The following is a 14,056-nucleotide window of genomic DNA, read 5'->3' on the forward strand; positions in this document are numbered from 1 at the left end:
TATTCAAAATAAAAAATTTAAATTTTTTTAAAAATATAATTTCCACTAAATTATGCAAGTGGTGGGGTGAACGAAGAAGAGTGGAAAATTGCTTGGCACCATGGCTTTCAAGGGATTTTCCGAACCTTCTTTCATATCCTCTTTCATGGTGGTTCTGCACTCTTTATACAAAGCATGATTTGAAAGTTCAGAAAATGTTACGAGTCTCGTCAAGATTTGCATGCTTATACATTCACAAAAATTCATTCTGTCTCTCTGCTTGTGCATGTGTGGTAGAGATTAATCTTCCCAGATTAGCATGCAGAATGATTACACTTCTAAGAACAGCTAAGTGATACATCGAAGAAAAATATCAAAATTTTGACCAGCATTCTCTCAAACAGTTAAAGAACAAAACATTCTCTCTTCTAATAAAAATAGCCATCCAGCCTACTGCGCTACAGGAAAGGATTGAGGGTATAAATGGGGAAGCAAAAAAAAAAGACTGTTTAGCACTTGCAGCATTCTTCACCATCATTGCTCAAAGGAGAACACCTAACAAATAATCATGGAAAAGCAATGCCTTCTCCCTCCTGGTAAGTCTGGAATACCAACACCAGTAAGCCAAAGTCGTTTAAACCACAGGAGTTGAGTAAAATAGCAAAAACAGACCCCAAAAATTCTGACTCTTTGATCTAATCAATGGTTATCAGCTTCGCCGATGCCATTGTGATAATTCCTCTCCCTCTTTTCCCCCTTCTGCAGTTGAGGTTGAAACTCAAAACTAACAATTATTTGCGGGATGAAGTGCAACATGACCCGATTTCACTGACATCTCGGAATCCCTTTACCATATCATATAGCTGACTATCAAAGACCATTAGACCATTTAGTAAGGAGAGATTAGTGAGAGATTAGTATCACCTCTTTGTCAAGATTACTTGGCCAAACACATCAGACATCCAAAGTCATTACCATCAGCTACAGTGCAAAACATAACAAATCTGTCATAACTCACAAGGCAGCTGACATCTCTTAGATTCTTGAAAGAGCTGGAGGAAATCACATAGAAACCTTTTTTCTCTTTAGTGGATGTCCCTGCACAGTCGATAAAAAACCCATCAAATAAGTTGCTCAGATTCTGTAAATTATCATGGACCTATCAAGTAGTTTTATGTCAAAGCTTCATTCCCATTGAGATGCATACACCCAGTCATCCACCATGATACGTTGTAAGTGCATACACCGCCATACACCTTGATAAGTTGTAGCAAATAATCATGCAATCAGAAGTTCGATATGAACTAAAGATTCTTAACAGCAATCTTAAAGACTACTGTATATTTTACATTATTTACACAACAGCCAAAAATCTCCATGGAAAATAGGTTGTAATAGTTATTGATGAGTGTAAACTCAATGCCATTCAAGTTTAATTAGGAGAGTCACAGACCAGTGATTTCAGCCTGTTACAGTTACACAATTCAACTATAACTCACATGCAAGTCATGTTGACATCAATTTTGCCCTGTAATTAAGAAATCAAATCAACAACCAATTAAAGAAAAAAATTGCATGACCAAAAACCTATGCCACACTTTCAACAACTGTAATACACATTTTTTCAGTTGGCAATTTTCCAATTTGGATTTGCAAGGAAGTTTACATGACGGTTGCACCTGGCCAAAAATTAAATTTACAGTTGGAACTGTAATTGCACACAAATTCTTAGGAATGACAGTTGGGGGGTTGGACACAGCCTCTATCCCCCAAGCCAACAAGAAAAAGAAAAAGAAAAGCATTGTTTAGACAACAACCAGACCCAATAGACAGTTTGATTGGAAACTCAAAGAATTTACCTAACAAAATATGTCATCAAATGTAATGACATTCGTGTGAGGATTTTAGAGTTACCTGATGTATTAATTGACACTATGAACTAGACTCAATTAATCACATTGCAGCAAGTGACAGGTGTTGTCACAATGCATGCAATCCAAATATCAGGATCCACCACTGGACCAATACAAAAGATTAAAATTAACAAAAAAATCCATGGAATCTCTCTTTTGCTATTATTGAATGGGTTTCTTAGTCATTTAGTCCTATTATAAAAACATCAGTTCAAATTCATATAAAAAATTGCCCATAACTAGCCAGTGATCTGATAACCAATAGAAACAGCATGCCACAATCCCAGTCTAAGGATGATACTAAGGATTCTGCCAGTGAAAGCAGAGTCCAACTGATCCTGAAGAAAGACAGAGAGAGAAGAAGAGAGGGAGTAGAGTAGTATATCCTTTATCTTACCAGCCAAGCCATAACTGCCAAAACAAATCTCAATTCATCAATGAACGGGCGGATGTGATGGGAGTGCGCGATGCCTGAATAGCTTTGCTAGTGCTCGGCGTTCACAATCCTGCATCGAATCAACAAAAGATGATTAACTCATGCTAATTGTTTATAATTCTTTTCCATTGATAACCTCAAACAAAAGGAACATGAGAAATAGATTGCCAACAAGAGATAAATAATTCTATTGGTGACAATTGTTTAGATAGCCAAAACATGTAAAAATACAATGATTTCACTAGTAGATTTCTCAGACAACAACAATAAAGGGAGCACGGCATGCATTCTCATTAAACTTGCTTCTGGACACATCCTCAGAGAATAAAGAATAACAACTTTGCTGAGAGATACTGTGCCCCTGTAAATTGCTACAGTAAGATGAGAGACTTTTATGAGAAACAACATGCCCAGATAAATTGACAAGCTAAGATAAGGGAGTGGCTGCTCAGAGTTCCAATGAATGCACAGATACCACTTGCATGCTGCATGCTGCATGCTTTGACTTGTAATATAATCAGTCACACATACTAGTAGATTTGTTAGCATTATATCATCACCTTGAACATATTTAGGTAGAATGGTTTATTGGGATTCAATCTTCTGAGTTTCAAGTAGGTATATGCAAAGCTTAGTTGATCACGAGAAGTAAATCGATCAACTTCATTGAACCAGAGGCATGAAAATAAATTTGACATTGGTGTATGGGCCCGAACAATAAATGAACCTTCAGGTACATCTGCAAAGCATACAAGCCAAACAGCTGGATTGAATTGCAGAAAAGAAAAGAAAAGAAAAGAAAGGAGTGGATTGAAGAGGGTGTAAAATAAAGGGAAACCCAATCTCGCAGACCAAAACAGACACCAACATACGTACAACTTGGTAGAGGAGTATTCGGATCTGAAGGGTCAAATTTGCTGAGGCCATCGGACTTGTAAAAATTGAACTGTTCATCAATGGCCGTTTCATTGTACTTATTTAGGCGCTTATTTTGGAGTACCTCCTCCCAAACACAGTGACGAGCATAATGATTTGAAATGGCATATTCTGATCTTGTTCGCCACAAAAAGTATTCAATTATCAGCAATGGATCAGCATTAAGTCGCATCTTACTGTCAAGCCAAATTGAGTATCTGGAAAGGGAGTATGTGAATGAATAAATAAAAAACTACATTATGGATCTTTAGATTGCAACAACAAGGTAAAGCCTCCAGCTGCAAACCAGATAATTAAATCATGGTGTGATAAATACCTCGAAGAAGGGAAGATGCGATGTGATAAAAATTTTGGCACCTTGCCAGTTCTCCGCATGTCCTTGTATGGCAAGTTCCTGACAACAACCACTCTCCATAGACCAACAAATCCTCTATTATCTTGGACATGTCCATCTGAGGCCAACTTCGACAGTGTTTGCTCATCCACAAACATGACAAAACAAACATTTTTCTTCGAAAAATCACTGATCTGAAACAAACAAATGCGGAAATCATGATTGAAATCAACATCCAAAGGGGCTTCATACACACTACAGTAATTCACATTATGTCACTTTTATCAAACATTTTACTGCCACTTTTATGTGATATTATAGCTATTATTGATATTTTTCTTTCAATACATTTACATCGAAAGAAGCAGTTATGTTGTCTGCCTGGGATTCAATTAAAATAAAAGGGAAAAGAAGACATCTACTGATAAGAAAACACACTAGAATTATACACCAATAGGCAAATAAATTTGTTAGCTGGAAAACGTTCCATTTTCTAGCATCACAGTGTCAGCAGATAACACAAGATTTCATATGTTACATATCAAATAGACAAGCTCACATCAACTTATAAATAATTCCCAAAAAGTTCACACATCAGAGGGGGAAAGCAAGAGCAAATAAGCAAACCTGGAGTTGGATGATTCTTCTGTTTTGTACTGCCAAAGAATACCTCACTTCTATTACCTTTCTAATTCTCTTTAAGCTAGTAGAATGTCTTCAAGTACAATGTTATCTTAGCAAAATTGCCATTGACTCTATACCATAACTTCTGTTTCCAATTGACTTTTGATAGAATAATAAATATAATTAAAAGAGAATTATGATTAATTTGATCAGGAATAACAAATGATGTATAGGTGTAAAAGCAAAATCCAGCTATCATAAGAATGAATTTATTTGAACCAAAGCTGTTAAACATTGTATGTAATGAACAAAGAAATTTAATAAGTAATTTACTCTTTTGCTCGTAGGCCTCCTTAGAAAGTCAGAACTTCCGAAAATGCAAGAAGATACTGCAACCCGACAGGTGCTCATGTATGCCATGTCCTTCTCATCAAAATCGAATCCAGTACTTGGAAATCCAGGAGGTCCTTTAACAAAACCACAATGAAGAGTTTGATCATGAGCATGGAAAGACTTCTCCCTTTCCTCAAGTTTCTGATGTCCTCCAAATCTAGATTCAAATGAATTCACCCCCAAGGGTTTCTCTTCCATAGCCACATACTGGAGCGAAAATTGGGTAAAATTTCCCGAGTCCTTAGGTTCAATAAGATAATCAACTGTTTCCGTAAACCCAATTTCACAAGGAAAATCTGAAAGATCAAATTGACGGGGGTGGAGGAGCATAGGGTCAAAGAGAAGAAATTACTTGCAAAAGATGTCCAAACTCAAAAAAACTATATTATTCAGTCAGGGGTAACACAAGCTACAGTATTATTTGTGGCATTTGCATTAACACAATATCAAAGATAAAGTCAAGAGTTCTCAGCCATGCATTCTACATTATATCAGTGCTCCCTAGGGTAGCTGAATTCTTCAAGCCTCTACCTCTAGTCTGGAAAAAAATTCTTCTAAACCCTTTTATGTTTGTTATCCTCCCGAGTCCAAAAAATCAGAGAAGATAGCTTGGATCAGTATAGCAATTCAATTATAAGTATCTGGTGGTTTGCAGAGCAAATGCATAATTTTGCCTCGAATTGAATCACAACTAATTATGAATCCCGGAGCACAAAAAAGAAAATCAAAATGACAAAAGGCACGATCTGGGATTTCTTTTGAGGACATTATTGTGCAGGAGAATAGGGTACCTCTTGGGATTTAACAAAACAAAGGCCTTAGATGCATTAAAGAGTTGAAATTCATCTTTAAATCTAAGAACATACTTAAAATCTAAATGTTCTTAACATAAAAAGATCAAAATAATGAGCGATCAAAAAGAGCATTTCCCTTACGCTGTACACGTTTCTTGCTTCCTGGTGCTTTTATTACAACACCACCAAATCCAGAGTGTTGTAGTTGTTGCTGCTCTACTTCCTTATTATATTTTTTCACATTACCGGTGATAGGTAGTTGGTGTGAAGATGAGATGCCACTTTCCATGCCACCACCTACAAACCCAGCCAGCCCAGGAAGGAAAGGAAGGATTTAAATGAATAATTATGGAGTCATGGCATTGTTATTATTACAGAGAAGGGGAAGGAGCTTACCACGACCAACAAGTGTAATGAATTTGAGGCCAAACAGTGCAAAAGACAATAAGCAGAGCAGCGCAAGCAGTGAGAGCCACAACCTGAAGCTGAGCGCTACTCTCAAAATCCGACCCAACCTCCTTCCTCGGCGAGGACCCACCGCAGGTAACAATTTATGAACACCCATTTGGTTTGGTTTGGTTTCTGGATGGAGGAATGGACTGGATAATATTAATTATAATAGCATCTTGATCTATGCGACGCCCAAAAACAATTCAAGATCAAATCGCAACATGCATGCAAGCAAGGGTAGCAAATAATGGAGGATGATTTATTACCATTACCTCTGCCAAGATCTCTAACGACTCACCAAACCATTAAACAAGTAGCCATTGTTGTTTCTTTCTCTTTCTTTTTTCTATGCTGTTGTTTCTTCTCCTCCTTCCATTCTGTGCGCATCAAATTGTTATGCAAGATCATGACATGGAGGATAGAGGCGTTTTATTTTACTCCATATGAAAAGAAGAATAATTCGTTCAATAACTACAATTCAGTCCCCGAAGTACAAGTATGTTCAGCAAGTCAATCCTCTATGTTTAAAATCTTGCAAGATCTCCCTCGAGTTTTCAGGATTTCAGTAGTTTCACGCGTTTACTTTATCCCTGTCTCTGGCCTTCCTTCTCCTTAATGTAGCGGAAATGAGTCTCGAGTGCAAGCACGTGCATCATTAACTGCGCTTTTTAGTTCTTTTGGAGACGACTCACGAGTGGGCTTGGAGTGTGACAGGTATTTTTATTTAAAAATATATTAAAATAATATTTTTTTAATTTTTTAAAAATGATTCTTAATATCAAGATATTAAAAAAATAAATTATTTTAATAAAAAAAATAAATTTTAAAAAAACACTTACATACATATAATCAAGAGTCATCATCATTTGAATAAAAAAAATTAAAAATTAACAATATATCTTTATTATATTATATGAATTTGATTAAATTAATCCCTTGTATTTACAATATATTTTGGCCAGGTCAACCTTTATAATTTCGATTTTGGATTTTTAAAAAAATATATTTATGTACATGAATGTTGCTAGGCTACCCAAAATTCATCAATCGACCATTTTGACAATCTTATGTACCACATATCACTCATCCTTGAAAGAATTATTAAGATTCTGAGATATGAAAGTTTTTAGACACAAGTCATCGTCGTCTTGTGTAGTTACTTTTTTTTCTCGTGTTTTTGCAACCCTTTATAATATAAAGCCATTTTCTCAGAATTTTTCTGTGGCATTGCAGAGGCCCTGTAAATCCTAGAATTGTTGGAAGTCGACACCAAGTGATTCTCCAATTCTCTCCATCTTCTGTAGACTCAAGCACAACAATAGGCTCTTCTCTTCTAGGCATGAACAAAATGCAGAACATGATCAGACAAAAAAAGATCCCCAATTCTGTCTCGTCTAGCCCCAGTACTCTCAATATTTTCTCAGTGTGCGACTCCTTTCTATTTATCTGGTTCCTCTATTCAAAAAAATCAAGGGTTCTTCCATCCAATTTTATAATTTGCGTTTCACAACATGCCATGAGTAGACACATGCCTGGTCACATGTCAAGAATTAACAGTGGATTGAACAAAAAATAGATCAGGGGACGACATTCAGAAACTTTCTTTAAGTTGAGGGACCAGCTTAGTTTTTTAAAAATGCTACGTTTGATGAATTTCAAGCAGGGTCATAGAACAATGCATTCTAAACAGTAATGGCTGAAAATCAGAAAATGGAACTTCTGCAGTCATAATTGGGGATTTGGGAGGGGCCAATGTTTGTGGTAATTTGGCAGACAGAAAAAAGAAGGCCATGAATATTGATGTCCAAAACCTTACAGTCACAGATTTGCATTCGTCTATAAATTACCAGCAGAATACATCATGGGCTATATTAATAGCTAGCAAAACACTACATCGTGTAACCCCCCTCCTCCCTATGTTCTATGATACTCCGCAATTAATAAAAGAAGAAGAAGAAGAAGAAGCATGCTTTAAACGGATCGATAAATGCCATGTCTTGAACAACAAAGCGTTGCCAGCAAAAGATGAGAAGATTTCACCAGTACCTCCCATTCACCATTCACTGCGTGGACGTGGAGTTTCCACCTGCAACCCAATACTGCTTGACGGCAACTAATATCTTCTCAGGAACTAAGGGACCATCTTCATGGTCCACCATTTTTGTATTCCACCTCATTTGTCCTACCATCTTCCTCACCTTAATTAGAACATTGACTTCATCACGGAATATAACTGCACCTTCTGGTCGCAAAATCCGATCCATCTCCAGAAGAATGTCCTCCATGCTACACCTGCAATCATTTAATTGAGAAATCTAGTTTGGTATAGCCTTATAGATCTAATATATGAATCAGATGATCAAAGAATACTGAACTAAAACGAAACGATTCTACCATAGGCAGTGGAAACGGGTTGATTAAAGATGAAAAAACCTTGTCTCGGATAATTCAGCCATGTCCAACATAGAAGAGATGAAGATGAAAAGAAAATTTCATTTTTGCAGGAACAAAAAAGATGCAAGAAAACAAAAGCTGGCAGAGATGACAAAATAGAGAGACAAAAATCCAAGAAAAAACAACTCCAACAAGATTGAGACTAAAGTTTGGTTAGTTGGTCGGTCCTGCCACAAGTGCTTATAGACAAATAACATGTGTGGCAACTATTAATCAGAAACTCAATCTAGGAGTACTGCAAAGTCCTCAAGATCTAGTAGGCTGATTCAAAGTCACCATGATTTAGTTCTCAATGCATCTCATTTCAAATGCTGGACACAAGATGTCAGCATTATCCCAGACTGAATATAGTGCAAAACCCAAAACGCCTCTATTCAAGGAATCCCTAGTGAGTCTTTAGAGTTTATATACATTTTCCATCTGAAATTTTACTTTCCTACACCATCAACATCACCCTTAAAACCCGACCTAACCTATAAACTATTCCCCAAGCTTTAACTCTGCAATCCTTAGTGAATTAGGTGCTGAATTTTAGGAATGTACTGTGCAGTGTAAAAACAATTGCTGAATTGTGTAAAATTTTCATAAAAGTTGTGGAGGTCATACAGAACCTGGAAAACCAAAAAAAAAGATGCCTTTCAATTCATCCAAAGGCACCCTAGAATGCGCTTTAACTACTGAGGTTCAGCTTATATTAAGACGTGTTCTTTAGTTCAATTAAAATGTTATGTTGGCCGAATGTATATTTCAAAATTTAATTGCTAATTATTATATATTTAATAACAATTGGTGAATTGAGGTCAGAGCTTGTGCAAGGATTGCGAAAATAATGATGCCAATACACAACAAGGTTATCATGCAATTCATTCGGTGGCTGATCAATCAAGGACATATCAATCTAGTTCAATATAGTACACCACCAAGCCTTATTGCAATGTATGATCTCATGCCAAAATTGTCTCATTGTTGATCATCATGGCATAAGAGTCCTGATCCACCCTTTACAGTAGACAGATTTGCTCTCAAACTAAATATATCATTTAAGTAGTTATGGATTAATTGATATCTGCAGATTGTTTTGGTTGAAATTTTATCTATTGTATTTGAAAAGAACACAAGGAAAAAGTGTCGAGGACTCGGAACCTGGGTTTCAAACATGTAACAAGGCTATCAACCACCAGGCCATCTCACATTTCCTTGTTAATGGAGTTGGTTCAGTGCACTTCACTAACAGAAGGAAAGAACACAAAAAAGATAACTAGGTATGCACAATGCATCATAACTTTTATTTTCTACGTGTACATGATATTGACAAATACACCAACGAAATAATTGAAGAAAACTTAAAAATGAATACTCCAGAACATCTCATCTGTACTTATACCCCAATTACACAAACAGAAAGAAGCTACTTGCACTTGAGCACTTACTACAAACAGAAACAGCATTGTGCATAAATATAAGTATGCAATAGCACAGTGAGGAGCAAAAAAATACCATCAGAAGAGCTTATATGACAGAAAGAAAATGGTGCAGATTTAAGTGAGAGAGAGAGAGAGTATTTGTCAGTGTAACACAAAGAACTAAAGTATTACTTACCTGTCTTCGTATAAACTGAATACTCCATTGGCATGAATAAGGTCATAGGTCCTTGGGTATGTGGAGAAAGCTTCACACCTGTAACAGACAGACATTGTAAATAAATAACACTTCATCATCATACTGGATCTGGTCAATATAGGTCCAAATGATAGTGATTCGGAACTCAATGCTGGAAAAGACCCAAATTATGTTAGCGGAAAGTACATTTTGTTGGAACTGCATGTTAGAGGGTACTTCACAAGCTACTTATTAGGCACAAGGCATCTAAGGATTTATATAATCACATCAAACTTCTCCTACATTGCAACGTAACAATGGTAAACATGTTCTTCGAAAAAAAAATCAGAAAAATGTCATAAAAGACACAAAAAAGCTAAAGTATCCAAAAGAGGAATGGAAAAATTCAAAATTTTACCAGTCATGATAGATTCCAATCAATCCTCTCTCATATATCACACCCAGTGTACTTTTCTCAGCTATAGTTGGCACCACATTCATAACCCACAGTTTCGGAGACTCAAGGGCGGCAGCAAATCCTCCCATCCCAGCATTCATATCCATAATGTTGCGATATCGTCCAGAGTCGAGAAGCTTATTGATTTTCTTATAAGCATTTACATGCTTTTTCCATTCCTTATTGTACACCTGGTATGTCTTAGCAGAAACTCCAGGAACGGACCCACTAGCAACTCTCGGAGGGACAGCATAAAGCCTCTCTGGAAACACCTTCAATTGCCCACCAGCCACTTCATCTGAGCTACCACTATCAGGATATGGAGTAATGCATGCCTCCATTTGCTTGTACCTAGACATCATAAAAATTGGGAATAAATATAAAGCACAAAAGAGAAAATAGTGATAGGGTCAATGATAATGGAGCGCAAGGAATATCATCACATATGAGTGAGATTGTGCATGTTGCATCGTTTGGCCATTACAGTGATGTGAATTTTTTGGCCAATACACTGAAGTGAAATTTTAAGGCAGCCATACCACGCATCATCTGTGTCTGTGGATTTGCAAAGGGTAGCTCTAGAATCATCTTGTCTAGCACGACAAGAATCAGCATTTAATCTCTTTTGCCAAATGGCCATTTCACCATTTTCATACTTCTTATCCCAGCAAAGAAGCTTGGCGGTCTCTTCAATCTTTCTCTGTTCCTCCTGAAGTTCCTCCTTGGGACGCTGCCATGATCTGTAATTATTCTTCCAGTTTATGGGAGGTCCAGAAAGCACCCAGTAACCACCAGGTCTGAGAACTCGATCGACTTCCATCAGGTACATCCCGTCTGCGAAAAAGAAAAACCCATCACCTTATATAGCTAGTGCTATCATAATTAAAGGCAATAAACAAACACTTGATAGGATAAAGGAAAAAAAGTAAAGAAAGGCAATTCCTTGATATGAAGTGGCTCTCACCATTCGCTCCCCATGGAATCAAGCAACGAGAGCAGTGAGCCATATCAAAGGCTCTGGATGGATATGGCAGCTTCACAGTACCAAAAACACCAATAACAGCAGGTACACCTCTTTCAAGTGCAAATTGGACCTGTGCTTCATGTGAATCTCTCGGAGCAAATGACATGGCAATGACATTCCTGCTCCAGAGGTATGCACCTAAACTGGCAACCTAAATATATAAATAAAGAACAATATGAACCGAGTGTAAAAGGATTATCAGCAAATTTACAATTTCTTACAAAAATATAAAGAACTTTAGCGTACCCCACAACCAGTGTCCAATGCAGTCCTGACTGTCCCGTTAGCAATTGGCAACACCGAAGCTAGTTGATCAATATACTTATCTGCTCCTTGTGGAAACTGTGTTCCTCCACCAGGAAACCTAAACACGTTGCCCTCGTATTGGACCCAATTCTGAATAGCCTTTTCGACAGTCAAGCTCTTATAGGGTGCATTAGCAAAGGGGACATAGTCCCGACTCTTAGGCCAAGGAAATGGGGTGACATAACCTTTAGGAGCAGGTATCAAGCAGTGTAGCTTCTCTTGTTGAGGAGGACAGTGTCTCTCCCGATAAATCATATTTTCCCTCGGAAAAGTCATAGCACGACTCTGATCTTGACAAGGGGTATAATCAGTAAAACGAGAAGGGCAAGGCTGATAGATTTTGGATTTAGATTCAGAATCATCGTCGGGCCCAACGTCACCACCATGATGGGTCTCGAAAGTAAGATTTGGAATGATATTACAGTCTGCTGTACTCTTGATAATCCTCTCGGCAAGATTGTCAGCCTTGCCAAATCCACTTCTTTGCCATGCACCCAAGATGTAAAAAAAACAGCATAACCCAGCTACAATAAATATTTGTATAGAACTCCTAGTTCTACCATCAGCTGAACTGCTTTTCAACGCCATCCTTGAAAAAAAATGTAAGGTGACAGATCAGATAAGCTCAAGTCTAAAGATTTTAAAAAAAAAAAAAATGCGTCTGAATCAGAGCAAAACAGAGAAGCTTACGGATCGCATGAAGATGTAGACAAGAGAGGGAGATCTCCATCTCAGTGACCAGTAAATGTTGAACAACAAGATCTCTGAAAGAAATTGAATAATAATATTACTAACTAATTCACTAGTGGCAGTGGTAGGAAGGGAGTACTTGCAGGCTGTAAACACTCTTTTTTTTTTAGATCCACGAAACACGTCTCTCTTCTTCAAGCTTGCTCTGGTTGTTATCGCATTTTATTAAAAAAAGCAAAAGAGATGATTCCGTTCCAAAACAGGGATGGTGTCTGTGACTCTGTTGGCCCATTTAATATTTTAAATGAGAGAGGGAGGGGACGGGGGGCCCACGGGACAATCTTCGTAAGAAAATAAAAACCGGACAATCTTAGTCATGCCCACCCAGTTGTTATCTCTCTCCTGGATCTTGTGGGACTTCATGGCCTTTATAGATTTATTTTGGGATTTAATAGTAAGCTATGTGGATGGATATTACGAGGTCGTTTTTCACTTGTCTATATCCACGTTGATAAGTTCATTGATGGGGAATCCATGATAAAGGAATTGATGAGCGAAAACGATATAAAAATATATAACCAAGCAAGAATACAGATTTGTAAGCTAAAAGGGTTGCAAATTCAAATTTGTAATTTTATTTTTTTGAGAATAAATCTAAAAGAGTAGGTCTCTCAAAGAGGTTTATAATGACTTTAAATACACTAAACAATCAACATGTATTGTATAATAGAATCATAATCCTGATATGTAAAGAAAAATAACACAAAAAATCCAATTATTTTCATCAAAACCATAAAAGAAATCTAAGAAATAACATCAAAACCATTTGAGAAATGCAATTATTTTCATCAAACATGCAATGTTACAACTAACAAGTGCGGGCTCAAATAGTTAGTGGACATTTTTGAGAAAATAATAGTAATTATTTTTTAAAATATTTTTTGTTCAAAAATATATTAAAATAATATTTTTTTAAAAAATTAATTTTAATATTAGAACCAAGATAATTTAAAAATACTGCAAAATAAATTTAAAACAAAATAAAAAAAATTATTTTTAAAGTCCAAAAACAAAAACAATATTATTACATGAATTTATCACGTTGGTTTTACGCACCAGGTATGCGCGCAGACAGCTAACAGGAGGGGTTTCCAATCGTTCTACCAAGACTGACATTGAGATAATTAAATATACTTAGGCCTAAAGGTACATTGTTCCTTTACGTCCCCCTACTATTATTAATTTATTACTCCCTACCACCGAAATTAATTATTACTGTGTTTTGATAACAAATTTAAAGTATATTTGATAAAGAGCAGAGAATTAAAGGGAAACAGACCATGACGGAGACATGGCGGCCCAATACCCTTTACTGGGCTTCTACCATTTGAAGCAGCCATGTTTTCCAAGAAGCCTCAGCTCCTGGGCCTCCCTTAACTTTTATATAAACTTATAAAAAATAAATAAATAAAAGAAATAGAAAAGAAGAGCATCATTTACCAATCATCCTCACCACCTCTCCCGTTTTTCAAATAAACAGATAAGATCTGTTAGAGGATACTGTTGCATGCTCAAGCTTTCATTACCTCCCCCCGTGTGTGATGAACCATCGAAAAACAATCAAAAGCAAGCCCAAGAGGCTGCAAAATGTGATCGTTAAAATCACT

At 36.7% G+C, this 14,056-nt stretch overlaps 2 protein-coding genes across 9 annotated transcripts; both read right to left on the reverse strand.

Moving 5' to 3' along the window:
* Window positions 1-332: 332 nt before the first annotated feature.
* On the reverse strand, window positions 333-6,428 carry LOC118046346 (probable hexosyltransferase MUCI70). Of its 8 annotated transcripts, XR_012170914.1 has the most exons (11): window positions 6,132-6,423; window positions 5,806-5,991; window positions 5,551-5,706; window positions 4,556-4,911; window positions 3,581-3,792; window positions 3,205-3,461; window positions 2,889-3,067; window positions 2,290-2,398; window positions 1,054-1,077; window positions 904-960; window positions 333-824 (listed from the first exon to the last, which is right to left on the reverse strand). XR_012170914.1 is itself a non-coding variant. In XM_035055207.2 (9 exons), the coding sequence occupies exons 2-8, from the start codon at window positions 5,972-5,974 to the stop codon at window positions 2,327-2,329; spliced, it is 1,401 nt and encodes a 466-aa protein (XP_034911098.1). In that variant the 5' UTR covers window positions 5,975-6,008; window positions 6,132-6,423; the 3' UTR covers window positions 333-1,077; window positions 2,290-2,326. The 8 variants fall into 8 exon arrangements, 5 of the variants coding, with proteins under 5 accessions (XP_034911098.1, XP_034911097.1, XP_034911099.1 ...); XR_012170913.1 differs by having other exon boundaries at window positions 333-960; XR_004687160.2 differs by having other exon boundaries at window positions 904-1,077; window positions 6,132-6,422.
* A 1,196-nt stretch (window positions 6,429-7,624) lies between these two features.
* On the reverse strand, window positions 7,625-12,668 carry LOC118046345 (probable methyltransferase PMT2). The gene is made up of 7 exons (XM_035055204.2): window positions 12,390-12,668; window positions 11,640-12,288; window positions 11,334-11,544; window positions 10,909-11,203; window positions 10,331-10,720; window positions 9,913-9,990; window positions 7,625-8,151 (listed from the first exon to the last, which is right to left on the reverse strand). Exons 2-7 carry the CDS (start codon window positions 12,285-12,287, stop codon window positions 7,920-7,922), a joined length of 1,854 nt encoding a protein of 617 aa, XP_034911095.1. The 5' UTR covers window position 12,288; window positions 12,390-12,668; the 3' UTR covers window positions 7,625-7,919.
* Between the last annotated feature and the right edge of the window lie 1,388 nt (window positions 12,669-14,056).

The sequence above is a fragment of the Populus alba genome, chromosome 10, assembly GCF_005239225.2.
Source record: "Populus alba chromosome 10, ASM523922v2, whole genome shotgun sequence".
Classification (NCBI taxonomy): domain Eukaryota; kingdom Viridiplantae; phylum Streptophyta; class Magnoliopsida; order Malpighiales; family Salicaceae; genus Populus; species Populus alba.